The sequence below is a fragment of the Battus philenor genome, unplaced genomic scaffold, assembly GCF_028537555.1.
Source record: "Battus philenor isolate CCGP_79_NKW_IND1 unplaced genomic scaffold, ilBatPhil1.0.hap1 SCAF_30, whole genome shotgun sequence".
NCBI classification, from domain to species: Eukaryota; Metazoa; Arthropoda; class Insecta; order Lepidoptera; family Papilionidae; genus Battus; species Battus philenor.
This window is the reverse complement of record NW_027181694.1, coordinates 3,867,192-3,886,952: the sequence shown is the minus strand read 5'-3', so window position 1 is coordinate 3,886,952 and position 19,761 is coordinate 3,867,192. Positions and strand designations below refer to the sequence as shown.

The following is a 19,761-nucleotide window of genomic DNA, read 5'->3' as shown; positions in this document are numbered from 1 at the left end:
TTTTCTTCATATAAATGATTTATTACAGTTAAGGTGATTAACAATGGCATTCAAGACAATCATATGGATCTGTCGATCCAAATAGCGTGTATACATTTGACAAAATAAATGTAAAGTATACTATAAATCAGATGGTAAGAAATAATTTGTATTAACACTATGAGTATAATATAAGAATTATTATTGGCCTGCGACTGGTCTGTAGGGAATAACTTCTGGAACAAAGTCTGCCGGAACAGCTAATAATTAAAAAAAGATTTCAAAGCATTATCGTAATGTATTTAATTTAATTATCACATTGCTCCGAGAATCTTTTATTATAACCCAGAGTAACGAATAACAGTTTACGTTCAAACGGAAAAGTGTTCAGAAAATATACGGTCTAGTGAGGGAGATTGACGCTATTTTTCAATAAATACATTTCTTGTATTCTTTTATATGTTACTATATTATTGTTACTGAGTTATATAACCTATATCATATCGTGTATATTTATTTATTTACTTTATAGGAGATAGTAACAAAAGGTAGTAAGAAAGTACAAACTTAGAAGCTTATAGTTGTTGCACAGTTGTTACCTTATAACTATCTCACTGAGACACATAATGATTTATAGTCAAACAATGAAAAAATAAATAAAAATAAAAACATTACTAGACAGGGATCAAAGACTACGGTTTATACATCTATATTATGTTTGTTTATATATTTATATTATGGTTTAAATTGCCTTGTATGTACTCAGTAATTTGGAACGAATATATAAATAATATATATAATAGCGTCAGGTTGCACTATTTTACGTGTAGAGATATCGTTTGATAAAGTCTTCGTATTTGATAACTGAGGTGAATGTGGTGAGAGAGTCGACGTTGCAAGAGATGTCGCTTCGCAGCAGAGGACTTGTGGACGCGACGCCTCGCAGGTAGTACCTCTCCACTCCTGATATCTCGGAGGGAAACGCCAGCCCTCCTCCGCTGTCTCCTCTGCAGAGGGCCTCGCCTGTTCAACAACGTTACATTATTCTGTATTTATCCAATAACACAGTAGATTAGTTCCACGTTACTGGAAAACAAGTTGCACGATACTATGTTTAAACATATACGAAACTGTTTATGTTTACATAACTATTAATAATAATAAAGCCTTTAATTCCTTTTAAAAAGAAAAGTTAGAAAGTTATGAATTTCTTGTTTTACTAGCCTGTTTCTTTAATCTAGAAAAACTCCTCCGCGGGTGACGGCTTCCTCCACAGAAGCCCAGATTTCTCTAATTTATGTTTTAACTGCTTCTGTCGATTCTAGTAGACGCCTATATGATTACAAAGTTCTGTCGTTGTATGTCAGTACGTTGAGTTTGTTACACTGTCTGTTACGTCACTATTATATACAAAAACATACATTCACAGTGTAGAGATAAAATGGGTTATATAAAAACTACTTGTAATTGTACCAGGGCGTACGGTTTTTCTTTGTTATATAACACCATTACACGCTGTTAGTGGATCTGTATTATAAACCCTTTTGTTTATTCTGTGGCGATATCGGATGATACATATCATCGAATAATAATTGAAGACTGAATTGAAATACTATATTGTAGCATTGTTATATTATTTTTAATATTGTTTTTCTTAAGTACGCCATCTTTTATTTCTATTTCAATTGTTCACCTTAAAAATCGTAAATACTTTTTTAAGTAATTGTAATAATGGCTCTAGAGAATGGAAGACCCGTCTCATAAATAGGAGATGCTATGCATGCTATATTGAATAGAGAATTATTTAATTTCAATGTTTAAGTTACCCTCAAGGGAGCCGGCGCAGATTTTGTCGAACACGACGTAATGCTTCAAGGGTCGTAAGGTCACGTTGATGCATCTCTCAGTGTCCTCGTACGGCATGTCTATCATCTTCAGCTCCTGGGACTCCGATCCTCTGTACTCCGTGGTCAGTCCCCAACCGGCTGCCTACACGATATTCAAATAAATACACTTTATGATACGGCGGTATTATTTCTGTTAAATATATAATTTAACCACAATTAATTAAATACTCTTTTTTATAAACGATAGAAACGTAGTTGAAGTTACCGCCGCCATTTTTCCATGCTTTTCTTTACAAAGTAATGTAGTGCTAACGGAACCACTATGTCACGTATTGTGGAAGCGCGGCGAATTTGGGGTTCAGGCATTAGTGCCGCTGACAGAACGTATGATACCACTCTTCTCCGTCTTGTCGCGTGCATGTCTAATCTCTGATTTTTTTAATTATATATATATCATACAATTGAAATACTAAACTATATCCGTTAATAATTCAAGCCGAGGTTTCATCATGGAAGCCCTTACTTTAAAACGAATAAATTGTAAGCCTTTACCATTTCACAGGAACAGATTTGGTCGTTAATTAGTTACCTTCCCTAACTTTCCGCTTTGCAACTGTTCATTGTTGAAGTCCTGACGGAAGTCCAGGCATACGGGTCGAACGTACAGCTTATACTGGAACGGCGTGGTCACCACCACGACGGCGATGTCGTGGTGGTAGTGCAGTTCGATGTCACGATATAGCTTCGGCACCACAATCTTGCTGACCTGAGAATTTATCAAACTTTGATGATCTGTAAGAATTACTCTGGCAAAGTTACAGAAAAGTGATTTGTTTAAGATTAAATTACTTGTTCCCTGTGATGGGAGTTTAGGAATGTTCCTACAAACACACATTATTATTGAACTACCCGAAATTGCAAGATCGATTGCAAGAAGTCCGTAACGTAAATATAAGTGAACATACAGTAAGGAGACGACTAACTGCAGTAGGGCTAAGATCTTATGCGCCAGCAAAAGCTCTAAAACTCGAGAGACTCATCGTGTAGCAAGGTAAGCGTTCGCTTGTTAGCATGGAAATTGGACAACTGATTGAAGCCACGTTTTATTCACTGATCAGAGCAGTTTTGGTGTTAATATCATAGATGGACGCGAAAAGATGTGGAGATATTGAGGAGAGCGCTATAATCAAACCAACTTTACTGAAACTGTGTCATATGGTAGAGAGTCAGTAATGTTTTGGAATGGCATATGTTTGGAAGTTCACACAGAGTTAGTGAACACTGAAAATATATCACTTACTGCACAACGGTATGTAGCAGACATCTTAGCACCCTATGTTATGCCTTTTGCATTCATTGGCGATGATTTCATTTTTATGCACGATAACGCGCGGCCTCATTCTGCTCGCATAGTGAATAGGTACCTTAATGAAATTGGTATTACAAAAATGAACTGGCCAGCACGGTCGCCTGACATGAATCCCTTAGAACATGCCCGGGACATTCTGGGAAGAAGAGTTAGACAGCGAAATCCAGCTCCTAGGAATGTTCATGATTTAAAACTCGCATCGTTGGAAGGACGGGTCAATTTGACTAAAGAATTAATTGACAACTTTATTTTGAATATGGGCAATCGTATACTAGCACTAATAAGGGTTCGCGAACGCAATACTCGATATTAATTTTTTTTTTGTGTTCATTTTAAAATTAAACCGATAATGATTGAAAAAAAAAGATTCATGTATCGATTTTTTTCATAATTTTAGCATAATTTTTCAAAAATAAATATTTGACAGCTTGATTAATCATTATTTTTAGTAATTTGAGCAGAGGTAATTATTTTATGTCAAATAAGTCAAAAAATTATTTTTTTTTTGGTGTTCCTCTAATTATGCCGGTGTGATATAATAGGTTGTCAAATATCTCCTTTCCGCCTTTTTGTCTTTTGAATTTCGCGGCTATGTACAAAGCGCTACAGAGCTCGTATCTGGCAATACTATACATAATTTGAAAGGTCTTGACATAACCTACAAAACGACGCTATGCATGATTAGTTTGGATATTGCGTTCAATAGTTATAGACGTGTAAACATGGAGTTCACTAACGCCGAAATTCGCGCTATTTTAAAGTTTTCCTTCGTTAAAGGCAAATCCGCTAGAGAAACGTTCCGTGAGATTAATGGTGTTTTGGGGGATGGTACTCTATCACTTCGAACCGCGGAGGAATGGTTTTGACGATTCAGAGCCGGCGAAAACGACACCATGGATAAGCCAGCCGGCGGAAGACCTGTGACGACAAATACCGATCAAATCATGGACTACATCGAGTTAGACCGGCATGTGGCATCTCGTGACATCGACCAGGAGATGGGAGTTACAAAAAAAAGCTTGATGTTTGGGTGCCGCATGATTTGACGCAAAAAAACCTTCTGGATCGAATCAACGCCTGCGATATGCTGCTGAAACGGAACGAACTCGACCCATTCTTGAAGCGGATGGTGACTGGCGACGAAAAATAGATCACATACGACAATATCAAGCGAAAACGGTCGTGGTCGAAGGCCGGTGAATCGTCCCAAACAGTGGCCAAGCCGGGATTGACGGCCAGGAAGGTTTTGCTGTGTGTTTGTTGGGATTGGAAGGGAATCATCCACTATGAGCTGCTCCCATATGGCCAGACGCTTAATTCTACCATCTACTGCGAACAACTGGACCGCTTGAAGCAGGCGATCGACCAGAAGCGTCCAGAATTGGCCAACAGGAAGGGTGTAGTGTTCCACCAGGACAACGCCAGACCACACACTTCGTTGATGACTCGTCAGAAGCTACGGGAGCTCGGATGGGAGGTTTTATCACATCCACCATATAGCCCGGACATAGCGCCAAGTGATTACCACCTGTTCCTGTCCATGGCGAACGCCCTTGGTGGTGTAAAGTTGAACTCAAAAGAGGTTTGTGAAAAGTGGCTGTCCGAGTTCTTCGCAAATAAGAAGGGGGGCTTCTACGAGGGAGGTATTATGAAGTTGCCGTCTAGATGGAAACAGATTATCGAACAAAACGGCGCATATTTGAACTAAATCCGATCACTGTAACACTTTTTATAAAGCATTGAATAAAGAGCAAAAAAGCGGAAGGGAGATATTTGACAACCAGTTATTTGATTGTAGATTTAAGTTGAAGAAAGTCTGTCTCGTTGTATTTAACGTTTAAAAGTAAAAATCGTATTAATTATTCTTGACATGTAGCTTATGTGTAAGTAGATGCCAAAATCTACCAAAGTAAATTCCAAAACAGATAACGTTCGTAAGTGACAAAAAAGAACTTATGTAAGTTATTAAGCGATATTGGTCTTTTTCCTGAATTCTCAATGAGGCGGTGTTTAAAATTTTTTAAATTATATATGCAATATAGGCCATAGGTATCTCTATTTTGCATTCAAATTGTAGACATTTCGGTTGCGACCCCTTGTTTATATTCTTTAAAACTTGTATACTTTAAGCGTAAACTTCTAAATGGTCTTTTTGAGTACAGTCAAAAAGACCATTGCTACATATACAAAAGAAAAGTTGTACCCTCGGAAGGGCTCAATAGATGGCGCTAGTAGTCGATTGCCCCGCGCTATCGTTAGACAATCAATCAACGAGTCGGCAATTAATAAAAGATATAATACATATATACACGTAAGTATTATTCCGTCTTTATGTTTCCTGTGACCGATCTATTTATTGCCGTAAATGTAATGCACACTTAGATATTCAGTGTGTATTGACAACTGTCAAATATCAGTGGAAGATAGCATACATGTAAGAAATTATAGATAAGAAGACGCATCTTCGTGGATGGCATTATGCAAACTGTGATTACTAACGTTGGTCTTCTGGGCGAAGCGTTCGTCCTTGGGGTTGTACCAGTCGCGGTAGAGTTTCCCCACGGCCACGGCGAAGATGGACTCGTCCTCAACACGCTGCTCGGAGACGCTCCAGAAGCAATGGGCCGCTATATAATAAAAGAATACCAGTAAATAATGACACTTAAACCAAATACAACCACACACCCACTAACTTTTTAAAGCATAAATAAATATTACAAGTATATGTGGTAACAAATATACTATTATAATATTATTTTGGTTTACATAGTACATTTAAATGTATCAATTGATTTTATTTCGCTATTAGCGAAGGACGCTGTCAGCTGTAACAAGGTTATAACTACCAACGATATACAACAAGTAAACGAGTAATAAGTTATAATTGTAAATAAATAAATACCAATAATAAAAAATATGGATTTCAGAATTTATGTCAATTCTGACACAAAAACAGAATGTGTTTATAGCAGTCACCATCATTCGCAGGACGTATATTCTATCCTGAGTAGGAACGGATCTTAATAGTGGCTTTGGAATATTTTGTAACATCAAGACACGAGTCACATAGTGGCCGAAGGAGGCTTCATTAATATATAGTGGTTGAACTAGAACTGCTATGTCGACATTTATATTTCAAATTGGGTTTATCTCTGTATGATTCTACCGATCTACCAACAGCAGGCAGGACAGATTACACAGACAGCAGGCAGGACTTTAGGTGTATGCGGCTTCTAATCTGTACTATTCAAAATTTATGGGGGAGGTTCAAGAACTATTTTAAAAAAATATAAAAGGCAGATCATGCTACTCGAAGTGAGCGATGATGGAACAACAACATGATGGATTTAATCAGCAGAAGTTGCCCTTACAGAGACCTTATCACACATAAGCCTCCACATTTCGAACATAAATATTAAAAAGATAGTGTTACCTGATAAAACAACGGTGTTGCTGATAAGAGAACCGCCACAGATTTGCTGGTACTGCTCGGGGCCGTCGCTCTTGCGGTAGATGCCGGCGTGCCACGGCACGTCGCCGTTCTTCGCGATTTCACCACCGAGCACCAGCGGCGTTATTTGAACGGTCAACGTACCGCACTCTGTAATATCACCCGATACATTAACACGTTCACTGCGGGGCCAATTTTGAAGAACTTTCAGCTGGTGCGGCTGAGGTCGAATCAGCCTCAAGCTGAACTTCCTAGTAGTGCGGTTGAGGCCTTTTTTGCCTCATGTTTCGGTTGAGTGTAAACAGCCGCCGCACTAGAGAGAAAACACGAGTTTTACGCGCCGCACCAATGCAAAGTCTACCATGAGGCTGAATCGGCCTCAAGCCGCAGTGAACGTGTTAAATGGTTCAACCATAACCTATAATCAAAACAGTGGAAGTAATGTAACGTCCCATAAATCTTAGTTAAACTTTTGACCAAAAAATATAAACACGAGAGACGTCTCATAAATTGCAATATCAGCAAAAAATTGTCATGTCACGGTCGCAACTTATAATGATTACTATTGCTAATTTGTTTCCGAGAAGTATGAAAAAATGAGTTTAAAAGGATAAAAGTGAAATTGTTATCAATAAGTTCGGATTCTATTTCATTTAAATGAAGTAAAATCCTTCGGTCACGCGCGAGGTAATGTAACGTTGCAGGAATAACCTCGTAGCTCTTGGGTGAAGGCTGCTTCAGGGTATAGAGATTTTCTATTCTAACTGAAGTAAACTGTGTTGTTGTTCCATACGGAATATTGTCATAATTTCGTGGCTATTTTTACACCGGCTGGAATTATTTGAAAAAGGATATCAAAACTCGCGAGAGATATCGAATGGCACGCCGTTTGTTGTGAATATAAATAAACTTATGTAAATACATGTAAATGTTTGTATTTGAGCATCAGTAGAAGTATAAAATGAAGTTTATTAAAGCAAAATGAATAATCTGCGTCCACTTTCCTCGAGTTTAACTATGTCGGCAGTCCATCTACTGGAGGACCTACCCAATCTGCTGGTGATTCAGCTAATTTTATTTTCATAAATACGTTAATACAGGAAAAAGTTTGTTATGACTTAGGAAATATAAAAAATTTAACATTAAAAATTCAAATTTGATAAACATTACACGTAAATAAAAACAAAAAAAAGTCTTGTTACGATTAAATCCTGTATTGTGGGAAATAGGAAACTTATTTTTGTAAGTAATCGTTGTTTATTAAGATATTTTGTAATTTATTCTATTCCTGTCCATTCGAGTGATATTGGCCAATAAAACTTGACAGTATGAAGTATGCCAATGGTAGTTAGAAATAAAAATATACATTACCGGGAGCACAAACTGGTCCAGAGCTCCAGCTTCCCTGGCTGCACTGCATGTAAGGCAGCTCTACTGGAGAATAATAGTTAGGCTGACGACACATGGGCTTCACTATTGTACCTTCCACCTCCTCGTCTTGGCACTCCCTGGGCGTTTCCATGTCATCTTCCGTACACTGATACTCTATGCTCGGGTCCTTTTGCAATGGACAAGTTTCTAGAAATATTAACATTTATTGATACAAATTTGTACGATAAAAAGTACAGTTCTTTCGAGTTCAGAATGCAAAAATATATATATATTTAATATATATATATATATATATATATATATATGTATATATTTTATATATATATATATATATATATATATATATATATATATTCCTTCCAAGTTTGTTTTCCTTATAATTCCAGAGATACACAAATTTTAAGCTTTTGCATCCATAATCAATCGGTATAAGTATTTATTAGGGAATATGTGACGTTAATTTATTCCTCTCTTGAAATGAGACAGACTAATAACTTCTAGCACTTCTATGTAGTTAATCTGATTTTGGAAACGCCTTTTCTTACTATATTATTATTACGATATTTATTATTTAATGGAATCAGGCGTTACTTTACAGAAGTCCATCCTTAGTATGAAAAGTAACAATATTTAGCCACTTCCGCACATGCAGTGGTAGTCGTGCAACAAAGTGCACCGCCCGCCGGCCCGCTGATAAATGCGTATGCGGCAAACAATGCGAATTACACAACTGCCATCGTTAAATCACTCAATTTGTGTGTTGTGTCCATTTTCAGGAGTTATTTTACACTCATGAGTTCCAAACACAGAGATATTTATTAATTATGATGCTATCGATATTTGTATGAATGGTTTAAATTATTAGTTGACACAGCAAATAAACTGTCCGTGTACACCAAAAAGCCAATGATCTACAATGAGCTCACCTTGTGAAAATTGTTGTTTATCATTGTTGGTTTAAATTGAAAGTACTTACGGATACAATAAGGTATGTTGGGCCAAAGTCCCCTCCAACACAGGACCCTGGACTCCCCCACCAGTTTGTACCGTGGGTAGCAGGCATACTCCAGCAACACATAGTCCGCGTCGCTTGAGTTAGTTTCACTTATGATTCTATAGATTCCGTTTTGCGGCTCCGGTGGCAATACGCATCTGGTGGCGAATGAACGCAGTGTAGTAGTAAAAGTACTATTAATGTATGTAGTAGTAAAATTACTATTAATGTATATAGTAGTAAAAGTACTATTAATGTATGTAGTAGTAAACGTACTATTAATGTATGTAGTAGTAAACGTACTATTAATGTATGTAGTAGTAAAAGTACTATTATTGTATGTAGTAGAAAAGGTACTATTAATGTATGTAGTAGTAAAAGTACTATTAATATATGGAGTAGTAAAATTACTATTAATGTATGTAGTAGTAAAAGTACTATTAATGTATGTAGTAGTAAACGTACTATTAATGTATGTAGTAGTAAAATTACTATTAATGTATGTAGTAGTAAACGTACTATTTATGTATGTAGTAGTAAAAGTACTTTAAGTTATAGATATAAACCGTCATGAGCCTTCGTCTAATATTGATCATCAATTATTTAAACTTTTTAATCACAATCGCTTTGTTACATATGTATTTTATTTTCATTAGGCAAGCCAGCAGCAAAATATAACAATAATTTTTCTTTAGTTTGGTATAACATTATACAAATTTAAATATGTTCGCCTGTTGAAGAAATACACAGCCCTGGCCATGATTATGATAGCTTACTACTAAACGTTCATCTATGGAGTCCATCACCAAGCACCTCGTAAATAATATTTCACAGCGATTTTCGATCTTCTGTCCGTAACAAACATTCTACCGCAGGTTGTTAGATGATGCTAGTCGCCGGTTTGTAATTGTATAAAATAAAACCAGCTAGCACCACTGTTCTCTGCGTGAACTGGATGGTCCAGATATTGTTAGGCAGCCTGCTAGTTCAGATGGTTCGCACGAGTCCAGGGGTACTTCAAGTCCGGTGATGTTCTGGAGGAGTCCTAGGAATTTAGAAGGTCCCCTTATTCTTAATTATTTAAAAATGTTTTCAAAATAGCTGGCGAGACAATGATGACCTCGATCTCGCTGGCGCACTAATGCTTGAGTTGGTATATGACATAATAAAACTTAGTTGCCTGTCGTGCTGTTAGCAATTGCGCAATATTGTTCTATCTGGACAAACCAAATCGGTGGTTATCTAAGAAATATTGTAGAGATAAAATAACGTGAGTTCTTCGTCGTGAAGTTTTGCAGACTGTTTTGTTGCAACCAACGCTTAGCCGTATCGATGCGTGCGAAGACAGAGGGGCGACAACACGAAAATTGCTGTAAATTATTATTCATTAGGTGCTAGATAATGAAGGCCCTAAATCTACATGCACATTGCTGAATAAATCATAAAAAATAGTGACCAAAACATAACACGTACTTATTAGCGCTTACTGAAGCCTCCGTGGTTGTGCTGGACAGGTCGACCCTGACAAGCTGTAGCTTGCCGCACAGCTCCAGCATCTCATCAGAGCGGTCACGACACTCCACAGTCTTTAATGAAGAGTTGTCATAAAAATTATCATATTTGGGACCAGCAGATAAAACATATTTACTCGTTTTCTGGTTCCGTCTTAATAAATTGTTTGTATTAATCCGTTGTGTATGTCAATAAAAGCCAGAAGAGAACATTTCAATTGAAACTAGTATCAAGTTGATCTACCATATCATAACATCGCTCAAAATAAAAATACATATGTTCCTGACACGACCTGATCTGAGAAAACCTCACAAAAATTCCGTCTGTTTTTTTATTTGTTTTTATTTACAAATGTTATAATTGTGGCAGAAGCTTCATCTGTATATAAAAACACTTCATACTGTAGAACAATTTACAAGTTTTAAGCATACACTGTCGCCTATAAAAGAGTTGGTTATTTTACTAGGTTTAGCTCCTAGACCTCATAAAACTGAAATGTAAAATAAATGAAACTTTAACGTTGCTAATAAAGTTTCTTCCTCTTTGATGTCAATGTCAAATCCGTTCTCTAACCTGGATGTACTGGTCAAAAATATGGAGTCATTTGATACAGCACTTTATGATGTACACAGTAATGACAGTAATGTAAGAATCCGGAATAACTCGGATTTTTCCCAGAGAGAAGGGCATCGCAGAATTATTTTCACTCGAAAAAAGATGGTAAATAAGAAAGGGACTAATATATAGCTACTTCCGCTATGTAGCAGTAGTCGTGCAATAAACTGCACCGCCCGCCAGCCTGCTTATAAATACGCATGCGGCAAACTATGCAAATTAAACAACTACCACCGCTAAATCACTCGCCAGACAAAGAGGCAATAATCGGTGTAACATTTCTCCTGAGGATGCCCCGTGAGGGAGTGAAACAAGTGTCGAATGTCGGGCGGTGCACTTTATTGCACGTCTACTGCTACATAGCGGAAGTAGCTATACATTAGTCCTTTTCTTACTTAATATGGACTTCGGCAAAGTAACGCCTGAATCTATTACATAAAGAGTAAAGTTCTACCATCATCATGATTATATCAACCGATAGATGCCCACTGCAAGGCATAAACCTCTTCCAAAAATTACTGCGGTGGGTTTGTGCTGCCCGTATACAGTGACTTCCTGGAACCTTGAGTATGTCGTCGATCTACCTAAGGGAGGGCCTACCCACACTGCTTCTTATTGAATAAAAGGCGAAGAACAGTGTCAATAGTCTGGAGTCTCAAGAAAAGAGAACTAAATCCGATCATTTCGGTTATCAGCAGTAATACCGTGTGAGTTAAGATCACGTACGCCATTACACTGTGCCGCAGCGTCGACGCAGCCGCCGTAAGCGCAGTGGAACTGTCCCTTGGTGCAGTTGAAGTTGGCGCAGGAAGCCACGGTCTCGTCGGACCCGTCGGCGCAGTCCGCGACGCCGTCACACCGCCCCGCCTTGTTTACCAACTGACCGTTTCGACATTTGAACTTGTCGCTGAAAACAGTTTTGCTTATTATTCTAATATATCACACGACAGATCCTTAGTTCAAGTTTACACTAGTTTCCCTGCAACATTTTCAACCAAATGTCTGGAGCTAATGTTAGTTGAATAAAAATTCAAAGATTCCTTATTTAAGATGCAAGGCTTACCTTTATTTTTAACTCAATCATGTCTACCAACTGTTAAGATTATAAATGCATCTGACCTGAGAAGAACAGATAAAGGAAACTCAGTGTGAATATATATTTCTTTAAAATATTAAATTTGCATATTAAACATTGAAAAAGCCTGGAAGCTTCCATCGAAGCATCATCCTCAAAGTAGGCGAGCCATCTTCTATTCAAATTCAAAATATCTTTATTAAAATAAGTATTTACACGTACATTTGATTCCTTCAATATTTTAACATTATAAATACTAAGCCACCAGCTGGGAATACTAATCTGCCGAGAAGAGCTAGCTAGAAACACGCCAGTTGCTCCTTTTAAATGAAATTTAACGATGTTTATGTAATATTATATGAACCATGCAAATTAACCAACAAACCTAGTTCCAAACATTTAGTTCAATTAAAAATTCTTAAGTGCTGAGATACCAGATGACCACGTGGTAAAAACTGCCTTAAGTCTCCCACAATTCCCAAGAGGGAGAGGGCGTCCAAAAGATACGTGGTGGTCTAATATCAGAAAGGAACTGGAAACCCTTCAACTTGATGCAGAGACAACCCAGGATAGAGTGGCCTGGAACAAATTGATAAGGAGACCCAACCCCCAAATAAAGGGAAAAGTGAAGGAAGGAAGAAGAAGAAAAACTCTTGAGTGCTATCTTAAGATTTATGTGATGATAAACTTTCAATTTTAGATTTAAAAAGGAGGTGTAATATATACTGTGAACAATAAAGGGTTGTACCTGGACAGAGCATTCACACGGAGACCTCAGCTTAAACATGTTAGTCGTAAGGTCTTTACGTCTGCGTAGTCCCTGCGAATATTTTTTTTGAGGTCTCCGCTATTGGGACCTCTCCTTCCACCCCTATTTTGTTGGGAACAGGGTTTTTTATTTCTTAACAATTTTTTTCTCATGATTTTTTTATTTTCGTCCTCGTCTTCCATAGTTCACAATATCTTTTTTTCTTCCTTCTATCATTCCATAATTCCATCTTCTTTTCTCAATCATTCCATTCCTTTCATCCATCCTCAAACACTTCAGTTGTATTTTCTATTGCAGTATCACAGCTTTATTAAGTTTATTTATTTTTTTCATGTACATCAATTTGTTTCACAGATTTTTTTATTTTAATTTCAATAAATCTATCTGAATAAGATTAAATATATAATAAGACTTACAATATTTTTTGTTTAACTATGTTTTATTCCTATTAATTACGTATTGTGCAACTTTCCTAAAGAATTTGAGGGCGGACTCTCCCTGCGAATATTACGCAACTTACTACCCCTGGCTACCAAGATTTCTCTAGTAGGTTAATATTTGATCTGCGCAATTATGCGGAATACGGAATGCCCGCATCCTTTCTCTTCTCTCTAATATCTTGTTTAATCCGCTTATTCCTTTTTACCTCATATTTAGATTTCTTTTCTTACGTGACTCACATGATTAGTTACTTAGATCATAGGAGGAATTTAAATTTTCTATGCCTGCTCATTCTCCTATGTTTGTGGAGAAATCTTTTACTGTCGTCGCTGAAAGGTTATGTAATGAGCTACCAAAACCAATTAGATGCTCTAACTCGCTGTCAGCATTTAAAAAAATGGTAGAGAACTTCCTTTGCCTTTAAAATAAGATATTGTGTAGCATCTCTTAATTATTGGTAAGTAGTGCTATGGTAATACTATGGTATTGGTATGTTGTACCTTTTCCACGTAAATATATATATATATATATGATACAAATATACATATATGTGTGTGTATATGTATGTGTGTATAGTAATGTATGTGTTTGTAAGTATGTACGCCCTAAACTGCCCTCTCCTTCATGTCTCTCATCTCCATCCAAAGATTGTCTGGTAGACCTCGAGCGATAAGACCGCCTCTTGTACCAAATGGATTGTTCCTTTTTTCCTCTATTTATAGTCTATGGTGTATAAAAAGTGTTAAAAAAAACAATAATGGTTTTATACATGGGTACACATAAAACCATGGAGTTGTTTTTAAGGCGAAACTTAGGAGATACGAGTATATTTCAATTTTGTCACATAAACAATATGTTATTTTATATATATCTATATACATACATATTACAACATCTACCTACTAGGTGGATAGGCCTATGTCAAGTGAATGTCCTTCGTCTGTACGGATGAATCCTAAATTAATGACGTGAGCGCGGCTTATCATTCCAATTCTATCATAGTTAACTGCTCTTTGGCTGTAGCTGCACGAAACAAAAGAAGTTACCCTTCAATAAGTGGTACGCGGGTACACTGCTCCATCAGCTCGTCGGAGCCGTCAGCGCAGTCCCATATGCGGTTGCAGACGTCGAACTTCGAAACGCAGGCGCCGTAGCTGCAGCGGAACTGCAGAACTGAACACCTGCGGCAGACACAAACTTTCAGAAAGACCGTAATTTAACTTTTATTTTCAAAACATTTGTGGCGTTCATTAGAACCTACCAAAATTAATCTAATATATAAAATTCTCGTGTCACGGTGTTCGAACTTGAACTCCTCTGAAACGGCTTGACTGATTTTTACCAAATTTCATATGCGTATTCAGTAGGTCTGAGAATCGGCTACTATCTATTTTCTATACCCCTAAGTGATAAAGGTTGTTCACACTTAAAAATTTTTTTTTATTTTTTTAACGAAATTTTTTGTTTTTATTTGTTAATGATACAGCATACAAGAATACATATAACCATAAATTTTCACCCCTCTACGATCAACCCTTATTTTTTATTTGTAAATTAAAATATTATTTTTTTTGCAAAACAACGTTTGCGGGATCAGCTAGTTATCTATAAACGCATCTGTTTTTGCGTGCCCCTTCTTACACTCGTGTGACGTGTCGCTTCAACCGCTGTTCAACAAAGGAAATACTTGTAACTCAGATTGAGATTTATTGTTCTCTGATATTATATTATTAGTTTAACCATCCGGCAAGTGTTTTTCTTTACATCGAATTATCTATTACGGGACGAGGGGCCTGTACTAACGAACACCTCTCACATTTTACCACTAATAAACTATCCATGGATATGCTAATTACAATCCCCAAGAAGCTGGCAGCAAAAGATCATAATTTACATGATTTACTGAGTGTCTGGGTGTGTATATAACATTTTTTACATTGTTTTGATATTACTGCGTAGCATAGTTTCAACACTTGACGCGTCACGAGGTGATAACTTTAAAATCATCATTGACATCACGTCACATTATGCTAAATGGTCACCTAACATTTACGGCTTAAATCAGATATTTCTCTTTTTTGTCACTTCAAGAGTGCATATGTTTATTTTGTGACTATGAATACTTTTACTTTGTTTCTCTCTTTATTCTTACCTACAAGATTACTCAGGAAGCAAGAATTTGAGTCCTGATCATAAGGATCGTTGCACGACTTTACTCAAAGAAAGAAAGTTGCGGATATCATAAAATTACACATCATCCACTTCTATACCAAGCAACACATCTCGACAACAGTTCATTAAAGTTTAAAATACTTTAGCTATATTGTGAGAGAAACCCGACAACAAAGTCATTTTTTACCAGAATTTTTATTGAACAGAATGAGTTGCTTAAGGCTCGATTAAGCTAACATATTATTGATGATAATAAAGGTCAACAGTACTTTCTCTCCCTGCAAAGCGCGAAGGCCTCGTCGCTGCCGTCCCCGCAGTCGTAAACCCCGTTGCAGTCACTGTTGGCCCTCACACAGGTACCGTCCGAGCAAGTGTATTCGTTGTAGCTAAAAATATTTTAAAAAAAATAGCTAAAGTGACATATAAAATGGATTATCATAATTCTTATTATAACGTTTCGGTATACTGTTTCTGAAAACAGATTTAGAAATGTACCAGTGACTTGAAATTTTAAGGCACTGGTACATTTCATAAGTACCGTGCAATAATGTGGTCTTTTTTTATAAAATTGATTCAATTATTTAGTTAGAGTTCAATAGAAATTGTAGCTGTTACACTTGAAGCTATATAGCGTATGTTATCGCCTGTTTGTTAAAACAAAGGGAGAACAATCAAGAGGATTGCGGACAGAAGTAAAAAATAGCGCCCACGAGGCAAACACTGATCTACCATTACGAAAGTGGAAGTACACGAGCTTAAATGAAAATATATTTTACCTGCATTCTTCTTCCCTTTTCTGACGAATCAATGTCGTATTGGAATCGAATGATTTAACTGCACTGCAATAAAAGAAATGAAATAATAAGTTATATAGAATCGTTGCTTATAGTTGCAAAAACTTTAAAGGGTTGATATATGTGCAAATAAGCTATATACATATATATATATATATATAAAAATAATTATATATATTTATATATATCACAAAAATAAATAGCTCAGACAGTGCAGCGATAGAGGAGTAAGACTTGCTATCGTACGTCGCAGGTTTTTTACCCTATACTATCTTACATAATTCACGCTCTTTGCATTAATTATATAGGATTGTGACAATCTTATATAATTAATGTTCTTAAACAAGTTTCCAGAAGATGGACAGCTGCATTCTCTGCGTACCATTACATTGCGATCGCCAAGCTGCTTGTGAAACTTGGCGATTATGGTAGATCCCCCGTAGAATTTTTGTAGGAGGGTTATTTTTGCAGTGTGTGTGTGTTTATGGGCGAAAACGATGACGGGTCTATGTCAATTGGTATAGGCGTAAATATGCCTTACCAAGAAAAGTTAATAATTCTATTATTATTGTTTTGATACTCTGTAATAAGTATACATCGATAAAAGTTTATTCAAAACGTTTTGTAGCTTATTAACCCAAAATTTTATAAATAACACAGCTCTGAAAAGAATGTTTGTAAATAAAAAAAAATACCTCAGGTCATAGCTCCTAAAGACGGACGCATCAATTACACCAAATAACACCGCTGAAATTATAAAAAAATAATGATAAAGGGAATAATATCAATGCATAGGATAATTGGTTACACAAGGTTGATATAAAGACTTTAAAGGGGTGTACATAGCATTCACAGTACATATTACTGGCCACTATGGCTACAGTACTTTTGTGTCAAAATATTCTGGCGCGTTTGAATTCAAATTTCGAACGCCGATATGAATTCAATCGCCGTCAGTTATGTGGCCGCTGCCGTTGTTATGTTGTTTAATTTAAGAAAGGGACTAATATATAGCTACTTCCGCTATGCAGCAGTAATCGTGCAATGGAGTGCAGCCGCCAGCCCGTTGATAAATGCACGTGCGGTAAACAACGCAAAACACAACTACCACCGTTCATTCACTACACGTGTTTCACCCCTCCACAGGGCATCCTCAGGAGTTGTTACACCGACCAGTGCAAAACACCGAGTAAACTATATAACTCGAACTATATATGGTGAACTATATATGATAACTCGGTGTTTGGCATCTGCGGTGTCTTGCTGACAGCTATCTTAGCGATCGTAAGGTGTCTGTACGGTACGCGGGGGCGAAGTGAGCCAGAGAGACCACCAAGTGCGTGCAGGGATGCGTAGGCGATCCAACATTCTGGACCCTCCTCATCAACCCTCTCCTGGTCCTCCAAAGGACCGGTGGCAAAGACCAGGACACACAGCCAGGCGTTCGCAGATGACATCGTGCTGGTCTTCTCGGGGCAGAAGGCCCCGGATATCTCGAGTCGGGCCCATGCGGTTCTCGTCCATGTTCATGAATGGGGAGTCAGAAAGAAGCTGAGGTACGCACCACACAAAACAAAGGTGATGGTGCTAACCAATAAGCTGAAGTATGATTACCCATTACTGAACATGGGAGGTGAGCCGCTTGGCCGGACTGGGGAGGTCCAGATACTGGGCCTCACAGTTGGCGATAGGCTCACGTTCAACACTCATGTGAACAACGTGAGCAAGAAGGCCCAGGGCCTCTATCGTAAGCTGTGTAGGGCTACGAAGGTATCTTGGAGCCTGAACTCGGAGGTGATCAGAACGAAGTATCTAGCGGTGCTCGTGCCGGCGATACTGTATGTGGCGAGTGTATGGGCGCTGGCGGCTAGAAAGCTGTTGGTACGCAGGCAGTTTGACGCGGTCCAGCGGGGCTTCGCGCAAAAAATTGCGAGGATCCACAGGATCGCGTTCCTGCACTCGGCCCTCATCCTTGCCGGGCTGCTTCCTCTGGACCTGCGGGTCTATGAAGCAGCCCGTTCATTTGATAATGCGTGGGTTCTCTCTGCATGTAGTGGGGTACCGGGAATTGGAGTTGCCGGCAGGCTTCTTGAAGCTACCATACCCGTCTGAAAAAATTATTGTGGAGTTCTCCTGCCTGGAGGAAGGTGAGGACACTGCTCAACTTGCCACCGCGGCCGCCGATTAGGTAATTTATACCGACGGCAGCTGCATAGAGGATAAGGTGGGTGCGCCGTTCTGTGTCATGCAGGGCGCCGTACAGATGCACAGTAAAAAACTCAAGTTGGGCGGCTTCTATACCGTGTACCAGGCAGAGCTGCAGGCTTTAACGGAAGTAACGGGGTACGCGGCCAGCGGGTCAACGCAGAATAGCGCGATATTGAGTGACTCGTGATCCACCCTCCAAAGTGTCGCAAAACCTGACATCCTCCCCTAGCGTTAAGAGTAAAAGAAAATATTAAGAAAGTACGAGAGATAGGGAAGAATGTGAGTATTTTTTGGGGTGAAAGCGCACGCAGGGACGGAGGGGAATGAGAGGGCGGAACAGTTGGCCCAGGACGCAGCCCTGAAGAATAAAAGTATACCGATATGAGGGATGAGGCATTTCATTCGACAAGCGACTGCTCAGACTGGAAACGCTTGACCAATAGAATAGGAGCTATATGGAAGGAGCAACGGCTTCGACAACGCGGAATTTTCTCCCGTACGCCATAGAGGCTTATCGCGTACTCCGGCGTTGGTCCATGATCACAGGGAATGGGGGATTCTCCGACTACATGTATAAGTTTAAACTTAAAGAGAGTGGCTCATGCTTCTGTAACACGGGTGCAGACCAAACCGCCATGCACGTATTGTCCGACTGTCCCGCACACGCAAGGATCCGCAGTGCCCTAGAAATAGAAGTGAAGACAAGAATGGAAACGAAGAGCATCGCCTTATTGATAAGCGACGACAACATTCGCCCATCATTCCTCTTATTCTATTATTTGTTATTCTATTATTATTTATTATATTATTTGGTGAGCGATACTATAAAAAGAAACAAGGCGCAATAGCTAAAAAGGAAAATATAAGAATAAAACTAGTCAAGTAATAATAAAACAATAGATAGGTATGTAAATTTATTGTTGTATAATACAACAAAAAAAGATAAAAAAGGCAAAGTAAACCCTGTGATATATTAAGAAAGAAATAAATAATAAAGAAAGTATTCCTCAAACCACCTAAGAGTAGAAAGACGATGAAAAGAAGGCGATTAAAGAAAGAAGGAATGAAAGAAAGAATGGTGGACATTGTGATGGACGAACGAAAAGAATAAAAGATATTGAGAAGGATGAAAGGGAGAGTTAA

The 19,761-nt window shown here is 38.0% G+C and overlaps 1 protein-coding gene across 1 annotated transcript; it reads right to left on the bottom strand.

The window, feature by feature from the left end:
- On the bottom strand, nucleotides 1-17,867 carry LOC137927264 (modular serine protease-like). The gene is made up of 13 exons (XM_068771044.1): nucleotides 17,710-17,867; nucleotides 16,393-16,455; nucleotides 15,886-16,002; nucleotides 14,491-14,625; nucleotides 11,886-12,066; nucleotides 10,506-10,618; nucleotides 9,015-9,190; nucleotides 8,018-8,224; nucleotides 6,629-6,796; nucleotides 5,695-5,822; nucleotides 2,416-2,592; nucleotides 1,806-1,968; nucleotides 1-1,002 (listed from the first exon to the last, which is right to left on the bottom strand). Exons 1-13 carry the CDS (start codon nucleotides 17,865-17,867, stop codon nucleotides 800-802), a joined length of 1,989 nt encoding a protein of 662 aa, XP_068627145.1. The 3' UTR covers nucleotides 1-799.
- Between the last annotated feature and the right edge of the window lie 1,894 nt (nucleotides 17,868-19,761).

Excerpts from the sequence above, each read along its gene's own strand:
- LOC137927264 (XM_068771044.1), bottom strand. The coding sequence starts at position 17,867 with ATGTCATCTGCGAACGCCTGGCTGTGTGTCCTGGTCTTTGCCACCGGT. Across the intron at positions 16,456-17,709 it reads TCACTTCGCCCCCGCGTACC|TGCAGTTAAATCATTCGATT; the intron begins GTACAGACACCT and ends CTTTTATTGCAG. Across the intron at positions 9,191-10,505 it reads GCTTCAGTAAGCGCTAATAA|ATGCGTATTGCCACCGGAGC; the intron begins GTACGTGTTATG and ends ATTCGCCACCAG.